This window comes from Trachemys scripta, chromosome 7 (assembly GCF_013100865.1).
Source record: "Trachemys scripta elegans isolate TJP31775 chromosome 7, CAS_Tse_1.0, whole genome shotgun sequence".
Classification (NCBI taxonomy): Eukaryota; Metazoa; Chordata; order Testudines; family Emydidae; genus Trachemys; species Trachemys scripta.
In genome coordinates, this window is record NC_048304.1 from 89,717,359 (window position 1) to 89,738,669 (window position 21,311).

The window sequence follows — 21,311 nt, forward strand, 5'->3', positions numbered from 1 at the left end:
TGGCCAGGAAGAGTTAGTGAGCTACTGTGTGATCTATCAGCTTTGCCCTGCTAAACCTACAACAGGTGCCAGAATTGGAGGGAGGCGTTAAAAAGGGGGTGAGCACAGCTCAGTTGGGCTGACTAGGAAGGAGATCAGATCTTCATCTCTCTGTCTGAGAGAGAGGAATAGCTTGAGATCCAGTTGCCTGCCAGAGGTTCCCTAATGGAAGGTAGGCCTGATGTGGGAGTATTGTGTAATTTGTCACCAGCGACTTATCTGCTGGTGCTGAGTAACTCTGCTGCAGGTGTTGTCCAGTCTAAGGGGATGACAGCTTAGTAATAGACCTTTTGTTTCTTTACACCTGAGTGGGGACCTGGTAGAGAGTTGTCCTGAGCCCAGAAGTGACCCAGTCACAGTGGCACAAAACATTTTTTTTTTTTTTACTGGGTAAAAGATCTAACCCTATGAATACAGCGACACAGACTTTGGAGGTGGAGAAGCATTATAACTAATACTATATTACCCAGCTTGCACCTCACAAGAGGGTAATTTTCAGGAAAAATTCTGTTTACTGTGAATGAAGCAGATTTTTGTTTTGCCGTATTTAAATGGCTGTTGTTCGAAGCAGCCTGAGTGTTTTATATTGTCAGAATAAATCCCAGAAAGAAGTATTGGTGGCACTTAGAAAGATTTGGCTGCAGGTAAAGTGGCTGAAGAATGTGATAAATGCAGTTATACTAAAATGCTTATGGTATATAAGGACTTTATCACACGGACCCACAGTTTATGACTATCAGCATTACATGTGTTGTTCTTTGTGTGTATCTGGATGTATGGGTATGTAACACTAGGAGACAGTGGAATATTTCAAATAATGTATTTAGGAAAAGGATATATAGATATATAGTATATACCAGTAGATGTCCTTTCTAAGGACAGGATTGAGAGACAGGTGCATTAAATTCTCATGTTGTTGTTGGCAATGACATAGGTGTTGTGTAGGTGAACAAAGAACTCAATTCTCTTAATTTAGAATAATTTTTGAGCACTCTGTTCAAATTTAGGGGGGAAAAACCCTGGGTTTGTTTGTTTATACTTTATATTCATATAGCCCTTTGCATTTACACAGTCCATTCCAGCCAAGTATCTCAAAGCACTTTACAAATATTAATGTAATGTATGAAGACACACAACATTGTTGGTAGGTAATAATATCTTCATTTGCAGATGGAAAACCTGAGGCACAGAGACATGAAGGCCCATATCTTCAAAGTAGTTATTATCTCCCATTGAAAAAAGAACAGGAGTACTTGTGGCACCTTAGAGACTAACAAATTTATTAGAGCATAATTCTCTTTTCTTTTTGCGGATACAGACTAACATGGCTGCTACTCTGAAACCTATCTCCCATTGATTTCAATGGGGATTATGTGTCTAAATACCTTTGAGATCTAGATCTAAGTGCCCAGGAAGTCTGTGACAGAGAAAAGTATAAACCATCTAATCTAAATCTTAATCATGTGCTTTAGCCACATGACTGTTCTTCCCCTTCTAATATTGTATTTGTATTGTAAATTGCAGACCAGGTGGGTTAGACAGGATCATGAAACATAACTAGTGTTGTGTCTTAGCCCGCAAATAAATAATTGTTCCTTTTTCTCTAAATAATTTTAAACTAGGGAATAAAGATGCCTCTCCCTACTGCCAAATTAATTTCACACTTAATTTATTTCCCAAGTTAAATCAATGTTTCTACTGTACATTTTAGTGTTAAAAATGGAAAATAATGTATTTCTCTCTAAAGACGGGTTATTATAGCTGAAGTACAGGGCAAAGAACAGTATGTTATCTACTGAGTTCTTCTCTCCTTTACCAATTCACTTATCTGTAGTTCAGCAAAAGGTTCTTAAGGGACCCACTATATGTTCTAATTGAACTGATGTATTGCTCTTTGCACCTGATTGCCTTAGTTAAATGAGGGAAATGAAATCAATGAGGTGCAATTACTGGAAGGTTACAAAGAACGTGAATTCCCGTGGTTCTGTCTCCACTTCCTTCAAATTCTCGCATATTGAACACAAAAGCAGCTTCCTAATTGGTATTGATTTGTCAATCCCTTGAATTCAGCAGTGTCAGAATGGAAGTTACAGGATTGTGTCTCTGTTTTTTGTTTTTTGGGGGGAGTGGGTGTTGAAGTACTAAAACCAACTTGGGACCAAGTAGGATTTTAGGTAAGAAATCTTGTATTCTTCACAGACTTCAATTGTGTGCATTTTGAAGAAAGAGGGGAGCCAAGGAGTCTAATGTAACATAAAATAGATTTTAATTTCATCACTAACCTACATTTGATGAACACATTAAATAAACTGAATTTTAAACTGCATCAAAATTGGTTTGATTGTCTTTTTCCATATCATTAAGACCAATCTAAAAATGCACATTCATAATAATTATGCAGATCTAGTTTTAGTGGTTTAGTAAAAGACAGTCATAATGACTTTAATTTCTATAGTGGATAGCAGACTTCCTGTAGAAGGACTGGAACCATACTCTGTGTGTATGTGTCTTTGTAAATCTGGCTAACATCCCATCTTATATGAAAAATGCATACTGTAAGTCAGAAACCAAGGTCAAATTGTTGGTATCCCAGTATATAATTGTTAAGCGATGGTCAGGTTTCAGTAGTTAAGGTTGCAAACAGGGTTCTATTAAAGAATGCAATTTTCAATCCCTCTATAGCTTTGAATAGAAAATATGGTGTGCGCTAAAACTTCTAAGATGATTCTGAAAATAGAGGAGAATTTTTGAAAAAATATCTAATGAGTGCTGTAGTAATTGTAGACAGCAGCCAGAATTTTCTGAGTCCCTAAAGTAAGGCTTCTAAATAAAGCTGTCCTAATTTTCAGAGGTGCTGAGCATCTACAGATCCCAGTGAAATGCTACTGAATGTCCATTTTTATTTAGAAGCCTAACTTTAAATAGCCAAGTTCAAATTCTATTTGTCTGTATCAATGAGTATAATAAAAATTGTGAGACTAGAAAGGAAAATATTTTTTATTAAACATCCAAATATCAAAACTTGTGGATGAATGCAAAAATCTGCTTCTGCCTGACCTATGGCCAGTGGCCCTTCAGGAAAGATCAGGGCCCAAATGATCCATGATGAACCTGTGTGGAATACCTGGGGGCAATCAGGTGCTCCACATAGCACCGTTTAGCTAATTAGAAATGGAGCGGCTGAGTTGAAAAGAAACAGCTAGAACAGTATAAAGAGGAAGTTGCCACAGGGAGGGGAGGAAGGAGTCTCTAGAGAAGCTCTGTGGCAGTTGCAGGTTGGAGGAAACTATATGATGTTGAATAAGCCTCTGTGGGGATAAGCCCTGAATGAGGCCTTGGAATTGACAGCGAAAGCCCCAAAAGAACTGTCAGAGTCCCTGCAGAAGGGAGACAGTGGGGAGCTCCTGTCAGTAAGGTCCAGGAAAAGAGCTAGTGTCTTCCTCTAGGCTAGATAGGCCTACAGCTTGAGCCTGGCTCCTAGGAAGGGAGTAGGAAGATGAAGAGTGTTAATTTAATTTAATGGGGGCTTGGGGCTCTCAGTCCACAGAGCTGAGAAGCTCGTAAGCCCCATGTAACCACCCTGCAACCCCCTAAAGAGGCACAACACCCCCCTGCCAGTTTGAGAACCCCTGGTAGCAGAACAGAAGACTGAACCCTAGTGTAGATGGGGTGGAGCAGTTGAATCTGTGAGGCAGGAGGGGCTGCTGGCGATTTACTGATGAGAGGAGGCTAGAAGAAGAATACAACGCTGGTGAGGAAGGAGCTGAAGCCTGGGACTATCTATGTATTGATTTATTGGTTATTAATTAATAAAGTCTGTTAACAAAAAAATAATGAAAAAGGAGTTATGGAAGGTAAAGTCTAACTCAGGACTAATTTATATAACCAAAAGGGGAAATTGAGGCACATTTCCCAAGGCTTGGACTTGTGACACTGACACTTTATTTGCTCATATTCTGAGTGAATATTACCTCATCTTTTGCTGTAACAGATAGCTGAAACTTGCTGTTGAGTTTACTTCCAGTATCTCACATCTGTTGAAAGGAAGCTGTTTAAATTACATTAGCACTGATTCCTTAATTGAAAGTGAAGGATAGCTCCCCACTACTTCCTCCTTTACTTTTATTGGGGAAGGAAGCTCTGTGGCACATGTCAGGTGTTGTCAAAATGTTCCTGTCATTCCTGTGATTGGGTGAGGAGGGTTTTGCTGTAGATTATATAGTCATGTTGTTTTTCATAGAAGTATCACTCATTATAGAGGTAATGTACTAAATGTCCTAAAATTTGGACAGGGAGGTGTCTGAGGGTAGAATTTTATTTACTGTGTATCAGGAGGCAGCTAGTTAATTAAATACAATAAAATGAGCAGTCTGGATATGAGATACTCATTTCTAAGTCTAAAGCCATAAGAACAAGGACAGGTGCCTGTTGGTGGAATATCATTTACAAAACAAAAGAATAATTAAACTTACATACAGATGAATGCCCAGAGAGATGTTCAAAATGTAAGCTTCTCCTTTGTTCTTCAACTGGCTAACTTATAGGTTTCAAAATGTAACTGTAAACAAGGAATCATCATCAAGTGGTGGCAATGGGTTCCCACAGGGATCAATTCTTGCCCTATACTATTTAACATTTTTGTCAGTGACGGGAACGAAAACATAAAATCATCACCAATAAAGTTTGCACATGACAAACAAATTAGGGGTGTGGTAGATAATGAAGAGCACAGATAATTTATTAAGAATGATCAGGATCATCTAGTAAACTGGGTGCAAGCAAACAAAATGTGTTTTAATATGGCTAAATATAAATGTACACACCCATGAACAAAGAATGTAGGTCATACTTACAGGATGGTGGAATCCATCTTGGGAAGCAGAGACTCTGAGAGACTTTTGGGGGCAGAGGGGAATAATCAGCTCAACATAGGCTCAAATGTGATGTGGCGAAGAGAGGTAATTTGATACTGGGATGCGTAAACAGGGGAATCTTGAGTAGGATTAGAGAGGTTATTTTACTTCTGTATTTGGCAGTGGTCTGACTGCTGCTGGAATACTATGTCCAGATTTGGTGCACTCAATTCAAGAAGGATGTTGATAAATTGGAGAGGGTTCAGAGAAGAACCACCAGAATGATTAAAGGATTAGAAATCATGCCTTATAGTGATAGATTAAATGAGCTAAATCTATTTAGTTTAGTAAAGAGAAGGTTAAGCAGTTACTTGATGATACTCTATAAGTAGGGTTACCATATTTTAATTTTTAAAAAGGAGGACACTACATGGGGCCCCGGCCCCACCCCAACTCCGCCCCTTCACCGCCCGCAGCCCTGCCCCAACTCTGCCCCCTCCCCTGAATGCTCCACCCTCTGCTCCTCCCCCTCCCCTGCTTCCTGCGAATCAAATGTTCGCGGGAAGCCTGAAACAGGGAGGCAGCAGGTAAGCTGGGGCTGGGGTGGGGTGGGGTGCGGCGCGGCCCAGTCCGGCCCCCCTGGCCGAGCGTCTCCCTCTGGCGGCCGGCCGGCCCAGACCAAGAGGCTCTGGCCCCGGCGTCTCCCGCCCGGTGCGGGCCCTGGGGCGCGGGCCCCCGGCCCCGGCTGAGCACCGCGCGGGCCCCCGGCCCCGGCCGAGCACCCGCACCCCTGGCCCCGGCCGAGCACCGCACCCCCGGCCCTGGCCGAGCACCGCACCCCCAGCCCCCGGCCAAGTGCCCCCGGCTCCGGCTGAGCACTGCGCCGGCCCCCGGCCACATGCCCGCGCCCCCGGCCCCGGCTCCGGCCGAGCACCGCGTCCCCGGCCCTGGCCGAGCATCGCGCCGGCCCCAGGCCAAGTGCCCGCACCCCCGGCCCAGCACCGCGCCGGCCCCAGCCCCTGCCAAGCACCGAGCCGGCCCCGCACCGCTGGGCCCTCCCTCCCTATTTTCCCAGACATGCCTGGCTTTTTGGGATTTCCCCCCGGACGGGGATTTGAGGCCCCAAAAGCCGGACATGTCCGGGAAAATCCGGACGTATGGTAACCCTGATATAAGTATCTATGTGAGGAACAAATATTTAGTTATGAACTCTTCTATATAGCAGAGAAAGGTATAACACAATCCAATGGCTGGAAGTTGAAACTAGACAAATTCAGACTGGAAATAAAGCCTAAAATTTTAACTGTGAGGGTAATTAATCACTAGAATAATTTACTAAGGGATGTTGTGGACTCTTCATCATTGACAATTTTTAAATCAAGATAGGATATTTTTCTAAAAGAATTGCTCTAGTAATTATTTTGAGGAAGTTCTATGGCCTGTGTTATACAGGAGGTCAGACTATGTAATCACAATGGTCCTTTCTTATCTTGGAATCTATGAATTTGTGGGTGTGAAAGGGGAGATAGATTTCAGAGTAGCAGCCGTGTTAGTCTGTATCCGCAAAAAGAACAGGAGTACTTGTGGCACCTTAGAGACTAACAAATTTATTAGAGCATAAGCTTTCATGGACTACAGCCCACTTCTTCGGATGCATACAGAGTGGAATAAATATTGAGGAGATATATATACACACATACAGAGAGCATAAACAGGTGGGAGTTGTCTTACCAACTCTGAGAGGCCAATTAAGTAAGAGAAAAAAAAACTTAGCCCAGTACAGACAGTTTGATAAAAAGTGTGAGAATACTTACAAGGAGAGATAGATTCAATGTTTGTAATGGCTCAGCCATTCCCAGTCCTTATTCAATCCTTTGTTGATTGTGTCTAGTTTGCATATCAATTCCAGCTCAGCAGTCTCTCGTTGGAGTCTGTTTTTGAAGTTTTTCTGTTTTAATATAGCCACCTGCAGGTCTATCATTGAATGACCAGACAGGTTAAAGTGTTCTCCCACTGGTTTTTGAGTATTATGTTCCTGGACCGCTTGTGTGGATTGATCTAGGCTGAGGTTGATGGTGGGATGGAAATTATTGAAATCATGGTGAAATTCCTCAAGGGCTTCTTTTCCATGGGTCCAGATGATGAAGATGTCAACAATGTAGCGCAAGTAGAGTAGGGGCGTTAGGGGACGAGAGCTAAGGAACCGTTGTTCTAAGTCAGCCATAAAAATGTTGGCATATTGTGGGGCCATGCGGGTACCCATAGCAGTGCCGCTGACTTGAAGGTATATATTGTCCCCAAATGTGAAATAGTTGTGGGTGAGGACAAAATCACAAAGTTCAGCCACCAGGTTAGCGGTGACATTATCGGGGATACTGTTCCTGTTCTATCAGCTATCCTTGTAACAAAGCCCGATGCCAACTCTGTCCACATATCTATTCAAGTGACATCATCATAGGACCTAATCACATCAGCCATACCATCAGGGACTCGTTCACCTGCACATCTACCAATGTGATATATGCCATCATGTGCCAGCAATGCTTCTCTGCCATGTACATTGGCCAAACCGGACAGTCTCTATGCAAAAGAATTAATGGACACAAATCTGACATCAGGAACCATAATACTCAAAAACCAGTGGGAGAACACTTTAACCTGTCTGGTCATTCAATGATAGACCTGCGGGTGGCTATATTAAAACAGAAAAACTTCAAAAACAGACTCCAACGAGAGACTGCTGAGCTGGAATTGATATGCAAACTAGACACAATCAACAAAGGATTGAATAAGGACTGGGAATGGCTGAGCCATTACAAACATTGAATCTATCTCCCCTTGTAAGTATTCTCACACTTCTTATCAAACTGTCTGTACTGGGCTATTTTGATTATCACTTCAAAAGTTTTTTTTCCTCTTACTTAATTGGCCTCTCAGAGTTGGTAAGACAACTCCCACCTGTTTATGCTCTCTGTATGTGTGTATATATATCTCCTCAATATTTATTCCACTCTGTATGCATCCGAAGAAGTGGGCTGTAGTCCACGAAAGCTTATGCTCTAATAAATTTGTTAGTCTCTAAGGTGCCACAAGTACTCCTGTTTTTTTTTGAAGGGGAGATAGTTAAAGTTATACATGTGAAAACTATGTGACCTTTCCCACTGACTGACTTCACTAGGATTATTCATGAGCTTATGTGCATTCTTAAATGCTTTGCTGAATCGAGGTCTAAATGCAGGAAGCAGTGGATTTCCTGAAAAGCATCTTGATTTTTATAAAGTTAGTAATGTAGGAACCTTTCCCCACATGCATTTCTAGCAGATGTCATTTTCATTTAGCAGAGCATAGCTCTATCAAGTGCCTTTTTTGCTGATAACTATTGCTTGCTTTCTTCCAGGTGGTGAGTAGTCTTCGTTCCTGTTGTCTTTATCCCGTATTTCTCTTTCTTATACCTTGAGCATGTGTTGTATCCTCACATTGTCATATTTCATATGTTATCTACCTTAATTTCCAGTAGACAGTCAATATTGCTGCAAGGATTAAACTTTGCCATGTTAATCTAATCAGGTCCTCAATTGTCATCCTGCTATGGCAACCTAATAGGTGGGGAGAAATGCTAATATAGAGAATAAATGTGTCAATCTGATTCTGCAGACCCCCGCCAGTGAGTGAAGGTGCACCCAAAGGAACACTGATTGCTGTTGTAACTGCTGCCGCCTTGAATCAGACGATTGTGTATTCAGTTGTTTCAGGAAATGAAGATGGTAAGTAAGAGTATCTCAATGAAGTCGCAGATTATGCTGTATGGTACATTCATTAAAAGTAAACCATTTCAGAAAGTGGTGTGTAATAAATAAAACAGCTCGTGCTAAATCCTGCCTCGCCCAAGTAGCAGCTCCTGCTGCCACTACTCTGCTTTCATAAACCTGCTACATCCTGCCTCTGCAGCAGAACTGCATTTGATGCCCTTTATGGCTGAGGAACAGGAAGCCGGGTTTGCTTCTTAAAATGTAAGAGAGATTTTTCATAGCTCGGTAAGTGTGTTCTAGCTAAAATGTAGGCAGTTGTTTGGTTCTACATTGTGTTATATACATGTCGATATTAGATTCTTCAGTTGTATCATTAAAAATATATATATAATGTGCTTTTGAGTGTGCTTTACATGGAATCAGCCTAAATCTATCCTTTGTATAATTGGGATGCTCACTACCCCTGCACTGTGATTTTTATTGATTATTATATCATATCGTGAACACTTGAAAAATATCAGAGCCACACAGTATCCCCCTTCATGAAGAAATCTCACTTGAAAAATCTCCCTGCAGTATTTTCAAGGCATCATCCCCCTATGTGAATGGGCTTATGGCTGAACAGAAGGGACAGGAAGGAATAGTGTAAGGACCTGTATGTTCATTGATGATCCTAAATTTACAAGAAAATCCAGTTGCAACACTACTGTATTTTGGTTGTCCATGAAAACGGCCAGTTTACCAAACTGATCCCTGCTGTATGCAGTGTAGTTGTAGCCATCACAGGATATTAGAGAGACAAGATGGGTGAGGTAATATCTTTATATTACCTTGTCTCTCTAAACTGCTCTCTGGCACTCCTATTCATCCTTGCAATATGTCTCACTGTTGGACATTCTGCCATAGGTGACCTGGTTGTGGCTTCACACTGTGCTTCCTCTCCTGGGAGCAGATGTAAGACATTGAATGGGATTTAATGTTAGTGGCCCTCAAGTATTCACATATAGTGGGTTTTCTGACAGCTGATCTTGAGGTTTGCCACATAGAGCAGCTGGTCCTCAGAACTGTCTTCTGGCCAGCTCTGATAATAAAATGGTGCAATACGTAAACTGCATAGTGTTCAAATAGAATTGCTTCTGACCTGTCTCATGGCTGGGATGAAAGTGTATATAGTGTAGTATTGTAGTCCTGTCATGATCATGGTTGGAATGGAAGTGATGATGGGAGATTTACATGCCCCTGGTGAAGTTCAGCCCTCTTCTTGCACACTGATAAAACCTCTCTGCCAGGGATAACATATCTGTGCCTCTATCATTCCACATCAGCCAGGACCCCACTGCTGAAAAATGCACACACTTGATCAACTCAACCAGGATATATTTTCATTTAAGGAAATATTAGATTTGTGTTAGGTGATTGCAGTAGAGAAGCTTGCAAAAAGGTTTGCCATAACCTGAGTCAGTTCCAGTTTGTTTCAGACCAGCCAGCTGACAGCTTCACTCCTTGTTGTGGACAAAGGTGGATTAGGGGTTTGTGAGGCCCTGGGCCAGAGCAAGTGAGGGCCCCTCCCCCCCCACTTCTGCTTTCAGTCCTCCCCTCCCTCCCCCCCTTCCCCCCCGGTGCTTTTGCCGAGAAAATGGAGTTGGGATGTGGAACGTTGCACTCCCCGCCCCGTCCTCCCCTCACCCAGCACTCCTACCAGGAAGCGGGTCGGCTCATGGGGGCTTTGCCCACTCCCCAGCAGGAGTGCTAGGCAGGCGGAGTGGGGCAAGCCCCTGCGCCCTGACCCAGCTCCTCGGCAGGAGTGCAACGTGGGCACCCATTTTTCCGGGGGACCCCCAATTGGCCATGGCCCTGGGCATGGGCCCCATGGGCCAAGCAGCTAATCTGCCACTTGTGGACCATTCCCTTGCCATAGCTAAATCCACTCCTCTTCTTCTGACTTGCCAATGATCTACAAACAAAAATTACATGCTGACTTAAATACACATGTTAAGAACTTTTCTATTTCCATACTGTGCCCTGGGCCTTGTAGAGTGACAACTATGAATGTCAAGTCTGCAAGTGATTGCTATCAACAGATTTGTAGGTTGAATTGGTGGTCCTGGTACTGAACTATGTACAGAGACATCTGATTTGTTTTAATATACTGTAGATTTCAGTCATGACAGTGTCCTGCATATTACTATGTAGCATGATGGCTAAAGTCTGATATTTAAAGAAAGGGATAAAATGTTAGTCTCAAACTTACCTCATTCTCATGTGCTCACCATGCTTGACCTTAAAAATTGCAAACAAAATTATACTGGGTTATTTGGGGGAGAATGGCGTTAACCTTCTCCCAGATGAGGGAATAGTCTATATATCCAGATAGTTTTTGCAGCTTGCCCTGAAGTTTGTTTGTTCCAGTTCCAGTGCCCACATCAGCAGTTCTGCTCTTTTCATGATAACAATAAAGAATGCAGCTGAGGACAGGGACTATGGAGTCCTTCGGGTGGTGAAGGCGTTGATCCCTCAACCCCCTGTAGTAGGAGGCAGGAATGAATAATGTCTTTACAAGAATGGAAAAACTTAATCTTAAAGGTTTTGAGGAAACATCCTATTATAATCTACAGGTTTTAGAAAGTTACTTGTTTTGTTTTTTTCTGGATTCCAGATGTATTTGCCATTAATAACAGAACAGGTGTTATCTTCATTAAAAAGCCTCTTGACTATGAAAGTGTGAAAAGCTATGAACTTCGGGTACAGGCAGACTCACTACAAGTGGTTCGATCCAATCTACGTGTCCCTTCCAAAAGTAAGTTATATTTCATGTATTTTCAAAAATATAAACATATTTAATTTAATAAAAATACTTTTTGAGAATAAATAATGTTACTATGTAATGAGCATTAGCTTGCTAAACCCAGGGTTGTGAGTTCAATCCTTGAGGGGGCGCACTTAGGGATCTGGGGCAAAATCAGTACTTGGTCCTGCTAGTGAAGGCAGGGGGCTGGCCATGATGACCTTTCAGGGTCCCTTCCAGTTCTATGAGATAGGTATATCCCCATAATTTTATCTTACAGGGTATTGATAAGCATTCACTCTAATCAGTTATATAATAATTTTGTATTGCTCTGTTTTCACTATGTATGTAGATAGTGGTACCAAGTAAATCATAAAATATGCATTAAAGCCTCCCTAGTAGTGTCTGCTCCTAGGAAGGAGATCCATGGAAGAGATAATACTGCCTAATTACTAATTATATCTATGATAAACATTTGTAACTCTTATTATCTACAGGAAAATGGGCCTTCAAGAGTTGAATTAATATTCAGTATAATTACAGTTTCTTCTTTTAATTGAAACCTAAAACCCATCAAAACCTCACTGAAGCAAAGTTTATTTTTTCAAATAAAATATACAACCCAAATACACACAACTCACCATTTCTGCAGGGCTGATATTTGTTTGCAGAGGAGATTGGTGGGTTCTAAAGTTCTCTGATGCAACTTGTAAACTTATCTCTAGGTGAAACTTCAAAGTGGGGCTAATTTTTTAATATCAATCAGGAAAAACAGTGTTAACACCAATAACATTATTTTTACTCCAAAAATATGAATCATAATCTATCCAAAACTAAATGTCTCCTACTGGAAATGCTAAATATAACTAGTAAGTAACATCCAATAATCAATTAGCAAATTTCATGGTCCCCCCCCCCCTTTTTTTTTTTTTTATAGCACTTATTCTGTACATAGATTGAGAATATCTTCACAGTATGCTTTTTATTTTGGTAGGGTTTTAAGAAACATAGTTCTGAAAAATAAGAACTTTGCTAGGAACTTCTAAATGCTCATAATAATAAAATTGCATAAGAAAAGTCGTGTTAACTAGTAAATTTAAATGATTAAAGCTTATGGTAACTTGTTACATTCTGCTTACTTCACCACAATTAACTAAACTTAATGGGCAAAAGCAATAGAATAGTTTGCTGGACTTTCCACTATTATGAAGAGGCAGGGAATGTGTGCTATGTACAGTATTTGGTTTTCTTTTTGGCTGAGAAAAACCTTTGCAAATGTTTGGGATGTTCTCTTTTCTTTCATGCTATTTTCTGAACATGTCAAAGTGATGATTTAAAGGGGCAAACATACCAAGTAATAGTTGTAGTTTAATGTGGCACAGACATTTATGCCCTCACACATATCTACAATGAAAAATGTGCAAAGTATGCCCATACTGGGCAGCTTCCTGTCTTAAGAGATCATCCAAAGTACATTTGAAGTGTCCCCAAAGATATTGGGCCTGAGTCTCCATTGCCCAACACCTTGCATAGTCATTTAAATTGATACAAAGTGAAAGCAAAGTGGAGGTACAATGCTACTAAATCAAAATGAAAGCAGTTTACATCCATTTTGTTCTGAAGTAAATGGCTATGCAAGGAGTGGGGCTACAGGGAATCAGCCCACTGAGAGCAATCCTGCTACTGCTTTGTTAGAAGACCACTTAACAGAAGGAACGGATTTATTTCAGTTCCCTAGTTACTTATAATAGGCAAGTTTCCCTATGTAGTGTGTTCTGCTGTCATGTCTGAAGTGAACCTTGGCTCCAGGGCGTGGTCCGCTGTCGATGTGGTTATGTTATACCAATATAACAGTTATTCTGTGATTTTTATTTCTGGACTTTCCTCTTGCCTTATTGCTGGCTTTAAAAATCCATTGTGATCTCTTGATCCTGTTGTGCACTTGGCTAGCCCTTAGCACAGTTTAGAACACCAAGGGCTGTTATGGTAGGTGGGAATCACTGAGGTATGGGGCACCTCCCTTTTCCCCAGCCATGCCCCCTGCCCAACCCACAGGAAGGATGGTGACATAGGAATCACTATCATGCCTCTATACTACGAAGAGCTTCCTATAGCTAGGTAAGCCAGTGATTCAGATCACAGTAGCCATAATGCAGAAGAGGAATCTAGCCTTCCATCTCTTTGAGATCAAAATTGACACTTGAGCTGAAAAATCATGACAGGTACTATTTTCTACACAAAAGTGCTGGCCTTTTTAAAAAAAAAAAAAAAGTTGGCAAGTGTTATAGGTTATCCCCAAGATGTGATCAAACTTACTGAAATGTTGTTTTGTGTTTTAAGTAAACACAAATGTTAATTTGTTAAACTTTGTAATCATATTATAAAATTGAAATTACAGACATTAAACACATTTCAATGTAGAAGAATGTATAAATCTTTTCCTATCTAAAGTGCTGTAATTGTGGGCCAGACCATAAGAGATCACCATTTAAAAAGGCCTTGTGAAAATAACAAAGGATATACCATTTGGTAATAACCTTGTAAATAAGAATAAATTGATGAGACAAGGTGGGTGAGGTAATATCTTTTATTGGACCGACTTTTGTTGGTGAGAGAGACAAGCTTTTGAGCTTATACAGAGCACGTCTTCAGTTCTGGGAAACTAACTCAAAGCTCATCATCAGAAGCAAGTTCCTCACAGATCAGGACACACCAACTCAAGGCAGCACCAGACCCTGCCAGAACAACACATGCAAAACCAGCAGACATACCTCCTCTGCTACAGGGATCACCATCCCCCACAACACATGTTTCAAGATCCCTGGGTCCTGCCCATGCCTATCACAACATGTGGTGTACCTCATCCAGTGCACTAAATGGCCTAATAGCAACTATGTGTGTGAAACCAGATAATCATGCACTCTGATAAAAGATAAAAACACCACATCATCTGTGGGTGAACACTTTTCACAAAGCAATTACTCTGTATCTGACCAATCAGTCCTCATCCTCAAAGGAAACCAGCACACCACCTTCAAAAGGTGAGTCTGGGAGATTAAATTAATAACTTTGCTAGACACAAAAAATCATGGATTGAATAGAGACACTGGTTTTATGGCTTATTAAAACAATCTGTAATTCACTAACAACCCCATCCCAAGATGCTTTCCCATTGCCCTTCCTTTTCTCCCTGTGACTGGAAGAGTGTCAATGGGCCACTTGACCTTGAATGGTCCCTTGAAATAGGCATTAGCCACTTACGCTAAACAATTTGTTCAAATCTTGTATTTTGCAGTGACACTTTGAGCTAGTTTCCCAGAGTTGGAAAAGAGCTCTGTGCAAGTTTGAAAGCTTCTACCTCCCTCCAACAGAAGGTGGTCCAATCAAAGATATTACAGCTTTTATGCCAGAAGAAGGCTACACATACAAGAAGGCTAATGGCATTTTGGGCTGTATAAGTAGGGGCATTGCCAGCAAATCAAGGGACGTGATCATTCCCCTCTATTTGACGTTGGTGAGGCCTCATCTGGAGTATTGTGTCCAGTTTTGGGCCCCACACTACAAGAAGGATGTGGAAAAATTGGAAAGAGTCCAGGGGAGGGCAACAAAAATGATTAGGGGGCTGGAGCACATGACTTATGAGGAGAGGCTGAGGGAACTGGGATTATTTAGTCTGCAGAAGAGAAGAATGAGGGGGGATTTGATAGCTGCTTTCAACTACCTGAAAGGGGGTTCCAAAGAGGATAAATCTAGACTGTTCTCAGTGGTACGTGATGACAGAACAAGGAGTAATGGTCTCAAGTTGCAGTTGGGGAGGTTTAGGTTGGATATTAGGAAAAACTATTTCACTAGGAGGGTGGTCAAGCACTGGAATGGGTTACCTAGGGAGGTGGTGGAATCTCCTTCCTTAGAGGTTTTTAAGGTCAGGCTTGACAAAGCCCTGTCTGGGATGATTTAGTTGGGAATTGGTCCTGCTTTGAGCAGGGGGTTGGATTAGATGACCTCCTGAGGTCCCTTCCAACCCTGATATTCTATGATTCTAAGGGTTTTTTTATGAGAGTATCCAGTTTTGAGAGCTGATTCTTGATCTTTCCCTGTTTGCTGTATAGGATGTTGATCAGATGGTTTCTCAGTTTCTTTGAGAGTGTGTGGCACAATCTGTCAGCATAGTCTGTGTGGTATGTAGATTGTAATGGACACAGACTAACACGCCTACCACTCTGAAACTCATGTACTGTTACCCGTGTCTTATGCAAGAAAGTTGCTGTGATGTTGCATGAGGGGCCCCTAAAATACCACAATCAGGAAGTAATTTATGACACTTGGGTCTGAGGCTTTTGGTACCACTCACTGCAGGTTATAATGCTGTTGCACTTTTTTAAAAAAATGCTTGATTATTTAAACTCCCCTCACATACACACACCTCCCCCCAAAAAACACCAAAACCTGGAGGTGGGTGGAAAGGGCATAGGTTCAGCATAGAGTTCAAGGAACCCTACAAAAAGAAGCAAAATTATTTTTTATTTAAACTGAGTTGTATTCCAATGTGTGTGTAATAATTTAGCATAAGAAATTCCTGATGTGTAAAACACCTTTAACCTGATTTTATTGCACGCAAATCAACTTGGAATTTATGTAATACACATTTGGGAATCAAAATGCATTCTATGCGAGGGCTGTTGCTGGTTAGATCTACAGAAATGAATGATTCTACATTTAGCAATGGCATATAACATGAAAATTACACTATATCAAAAGCTAAACTAATTTCTGCCACTGTATAGCCACTAGGAAAGCCTTTACAAATATTAATTGATACAATGTGTACCAGATTAGCTTTATGGATACTAAAACAGAAGATACATAGAATTCAACAAAAATAACTAGTAAATAGTGGTCACCCGAGCTCTGTCCTTCACTTCTGAGCACTAATACATGTTGCATCAATCTCTAGCACACTCTCTGGCTTATGCTAGGAGCAGTAGAACGGCTTCTGGAAGAAGCCATGTCAGTCCTTGAATGTAGGATTGTTGCAGTGTGGAGCCTTTCTGAGGGAGAAACAAGAATAGAAGATTTATTTGAAGCCTATGAAATAGATCTTTTTCCCCATTCCAAAGTTTGTGTATTTCAAATCATTTTCATATAGAGAGATTCCAGTCTGTATTATGTTATAAACCTTTGCATACAGTAAGCTCCAGTAAAGTACTGTATTTTCTGGAGTATAAGACTACTTTTTAACCCAGGAAAATCTTCTCAAAAGTCGGGGGTCGTCTTATACGCCGGTGTCGTCTTATAGGGCGGGTGCTGAAACTTCCGAGCCGGACTGGAGAATCTGCGGTCGCCGCATATGGTGGGGGGAGCTCAAAAACGGCCGCGGCCGCATCCCCGCCCGATGACGAGGTGAGGGGGCACCTCACCGGGAAGGTGTAAGTGAAGGGCGGAGCAAGCTACAGGCGTCCGGGACGCCCGGGGTATGGAAAAAAGAGATAGAGCGGCGCTGTGCCCAGAAAAACACGCCTCTTTCACCCGTCTGGCTCGCCCTTGTATCCTATTACCGTACCTCCTTCTCTGCCTCTCAGATCTCGCTCCTGAGGACTGCAGTGAAGCGGCGCAGGCGCGCATGTGCGAGATCTGAGAGGCAGAGAAGGAGGTAATAGGATACAAGGGCGGGCCAGACGGGTGAAAGAGGCGTGTTTGCGCTACCGCTCTGATAGTCTTGGAGACAGGGAGGGCTGGGCAGGCAGGGAGAGCTGACCAATCCAAGCAGGCTTTGTATACAACAATCAGCCAATCGCCGGTAAGGTACATCGCTTGCCGTGATTGGCTGGTTGTTGTATACTGGGTACCACATACAGTACAGCACCAGTATCTGTACCTGTTCATACAGTATAGCACCAGTACATACAGTACAGTATACAAATATCCAACAGTCAAAACCCCATCATGGCTCCACCAGCAAGAAGAAAGAAATATGAAGCCAGTTTCAAACTTAAAGTTGTAAACTTTGCCATGGAACATAATAACTGCGCTGCTGCAAGACAATATGGAGTAACAGAAAAGATGGTTCGGGACTGGAAAGCAAATGAAAAAGCATTAAAGAGTATGCCAAGGGGTAAGTGTGCATTAAGAAGAGGCACTCCACATTGGCCAGAACTCGAAAAACATGTAGCAGACATGGTGAATGAGCATCGCCAAAACGGTTATGTAGTGACACGAAATAAAATACATTTGTTTGCACTTCAGTGGGCCAAATCTAACCCAGATCACAGCAACAGATTTAAGGCCACTGTATCCTGGTGTACTAGATTCATGGGAAGGCATAATATGGTACTGAGGCAAAAGATGAAAATTGCCCCAAAATTACCTGCAGATCTTGATAGCAAAGTAAATAGTTTCCATCGATACGTAATACAACAGCGCACTAAACATGGCTATGCGTTAAGTAGTATTGGAAATATGGATGAAACGCCAATGAATTTTGATATGGTTGGAAATAAAACTGTCCATCAAAAAGGTGAAAAAACAATTTTAATTAAAACAGGACATGAGAAGTCCAGTTTTACAGTGGTACTAGGATGCACAGCTGATGGCGCCAAACTGAGACCAATGATTATTTTTAAAAGAAAAACAATGCCGAAATTCAAGTTCCCTGTTGGTTGTTTTGTACATGTGAATGAAAAAGGCTGGATGGATGAAGAAGGGGTAAAGCTATGGCTTGATAATGTATGGAGCAGGCAACCAGGTGGACTTATTCAAAAATGTAGTCTACTGGTGTGGGATATGTTCAGGGCTCATTTAACTCCCAGCACCAAGCAAATGCTTGCAAGACTAAACACAGATGCGGCAGTTATTCCTGCAGGATTGACATCGTTGGTACAGCCACTGGATGTGTGCCTAAACAAGCCATTTAAAGATCGCATTCAAGAACAGTGGAATGAATGGATGGTTAGCGGCGAAAAGTCATTCACAAAAGGAGGAAACATGCGTGCTCCACAGTTGGATGTTTTGTGCAAGTTTGTCATAAAAGCCTGGAATGATATTGATGCAGAAACAGTAATCAAGTCTTTCAAGAAGTGTGGCATATCAAATTCATTAGATGGTATGGAGGACGACTACTTGTGGCAAGATGAAGAGGAAGCCGAAGCTGAGACCACACCATCTGATACGGAATTCGATCCATATGATGACTGCCTTACAAATGTATCACAAGATGTCATTGATGTACTTATGATATCAGATGACGAACAGGAGGATTTTGAAGGCTTTTAAAGGGAAACTGTCACGCCAGCAAAACCTGTAAAAATACCGTAGCTTGCAGTTATGATGGGCGTTGCTAACTCGCCAGGGACTTGCCCGGCACTTGCTCTCTCTCTCTTGTTTGTCATCTTCCTCCTATCATCATCAGTTCCAGTTTGGTTGACAGCTTAGAAAACAAACAGCATGGCAGCTCCCATGGGTTTATTGTCTTATCCTTCCTTTCAGCTTTAGAGCGAATTAGGAAAAGTTTAATCCACTTGCACTGTTTTATGTTTACATGTTTGATGACAAACAGCCTTATGTTTATAAGTGACAGTTTTCCTGCTAAGTACCTGCATGTCATAAGCATTTGAATTAAAATTACCATATTGAAATCAAATCTGATGTTTTTTTAATTTTTTTTTGGTGTGTGTTGGAAGAGGGGTAGTCTTATACGGCGAGTATATCCCAAACTCTATATTTTAACTGGAAAAGTTGGGGGTCGTCTTATACGCCCAGTCGTCTTATACGCCGGAAAATACGGTATATGCTAATTTGAGGCCTGGCCTGATTTTTAGTTGTTCAGTGAGGTCTACAAAACAAGCCAAGTAGCAGAAAATCACTTCATTTAGCCACTCATTTATCACTTTGGCTCGATTGGTACCTTACAGTCTGGCCTGTGTAAGGGACAGCTTGATGTTCCAGTGCCCTAGGAGCACAGCAGCAGCCAAATTGTGACTCAGTAAAATTCGATCTCTGCTTTTTCGTTGCTTTAGAGGGAAGTAAGCGGTACCAGCCCTTCTCTTGGTGTAGCTTCCTCCCCCTCCCCGTTCCCCTTCACCAGCAGAGCTTCTCTGGCTGGCACACTGGTGGGAAGCAGAGCCAAAGCTCTTCCCCTTTCCTACAGGCTTGTGCAGAAGGAGTAGTTGTTCCACCCTCCGTGGCTGCTGTCTTCCCCCCTGTGTGTTGTGATCCCAGATGCAGTTCGTATGTGCAGTAGGAGCAAAGCTGCTTACTACTAAATCATTATAGTACATAGCACTTGACTACCTGTGGGCAGATTCTGCTACCCTTGTGCATATGGTTTAATACCTTGTTGTGTGAGTCTTCCCATTATTACTCATTATTTTAGTGAAAACACAATTATTGGCAATATTAGAGGGTGCACCTTGAATTTAGTTCTATGCTAGTTCAATGCCTACTGTTAAAATCATTCTGTACTAATTTTGGAACTTCAATCAATTAAGATTTTTCAAAATATTTTTAAAATTGTAAAAAAAATGTGTACACTTTCTTACAAAATAGTCTGAAAGGTAGCAATAAATATATTCATGCAAAATATGTTTTGCTGTACGGGATTTATGGAAACAGCTACTTCACAAATTTGTCTGCTGTAAACAATCTAGTATCTTTGCTAAGACAATGAAAAGTTCATAAAAATTTCAAGTAGTTGGAGTGAATAGGAATACATTTTCTGGAATATGCCATAGAACTAATTAATTACTGTACATGGAACCTCAGACATTGTATAGGTGATTTAACCAAAAGGAGCAGTTGAAATAATTTCAACAAAGCTTTTAAAACCTATCCAACTTAACCTCGGGAAGAATTTGAAAGTGAAGTACATATTGATTATCATGGAAGCCTCTTCTTCCTTAAATAAACATCCTATAGGTACAGATTTTTTAACAATTTTGTATATACATTTTAAACTCTATCAAATTATATTGACAGTAGAAGAAAATACATGCCATTGGGGGTGGTAATGAAGCCAAGTGATTGGTTCTTGCCTGGTGGAGCTAAAGAAGGAGGCAGCTGGCTACATAAACAAGTAGCGATTTTGGGCTCCATGTTTCAGTCCCCCCTTTCCGGCCTGTAGACTAGTATGCTGGATCTCCCTGAATGCCAATGGCAAGGCAAGGATGATTGCTAGTTTTGAGGTCTGGAAAAGATTTTTCCCGTATGATAAAATTGGCAAACTGCCCTATGGTTTTCACCTTCTATCTGGCGTATAGTAGGTCTGTTTTAATGACAGTTACCACATTGTTGGCAGGTTCCAGTGCAGTTGCTGGGTTAGAAAGTGTTCATCTGAGGCCCTTGTAACTCAGCGGGCTTGCCTGGGTGTTAGTCCTTGACACAGCAATGCTGGCCCATACTGCTGCTCTGATGGCCCTAAGGTGGGCCGCCAATCAGCTCTTCAGCGGCTGCCTCAGCTGTTGAGGTGGGGTGCAGGAGGGGGCAGAAAGAGAGCGGCAGGTGGGAGGCACTTGGGGGAGGTGATTACAGAGGAACGGGGGTGGGAAGAAGTTGAGTGGGGGTGGGGCCTCAGGGGAGGAACCTGAGTGGGGGGAAGAAGTGGAACGGGAGTGGGGCCTAAGGAGAGGGGGTGGAGCCAGTGTGGGGCATCCACCAGCAAAATCAAAAGTTGGTGCCTATGACTGCATTAGCCACTCCAGCCCATCTGGGTCCTGTTTCCTTCCTCCACTCCACCCCTCCTCATCCCCCGCACATTTGTGCAATTCACAGGGAGTGATGTATGGGGACAGAAACATAATTAGCCCCCAAAATATTGTATATCCCAGGTTATACCACCCCTGGAAGCAGTGGCCCCTCCGCATGTTCGATCTGGCAGCATGCAGGGAGAGGGCC

The 21,311-nt window shown here is 41.9% G+C and overlaps 1 protein-coding gene across 1 annotated transcript in view; it reads left to right on the top strand.

The window, feature by feature from the left end:
- The window catches only part of PCDH15 (protocadherin related 15), a 698,694-nt gene that overhangs the window by 561,208 nt on the left and 116,175 nt on the right, over positions 1 to 21,311 (top strand). The window contains exons 23-24 of the mRNA XM_034775466.1: positions 8,547 to 8,656; positions 11,298 to 11,438. Coding sequence (XP_034631357.1) covers positions 8,547 to 8,656; positions 11,298 to 11,438 — 251 coding nt within the window. The remainder of the gene's footprint in view (positions 1 to 8,546; positions 8,657 to 11,297; positions 11,439 to 21,311) is intronic.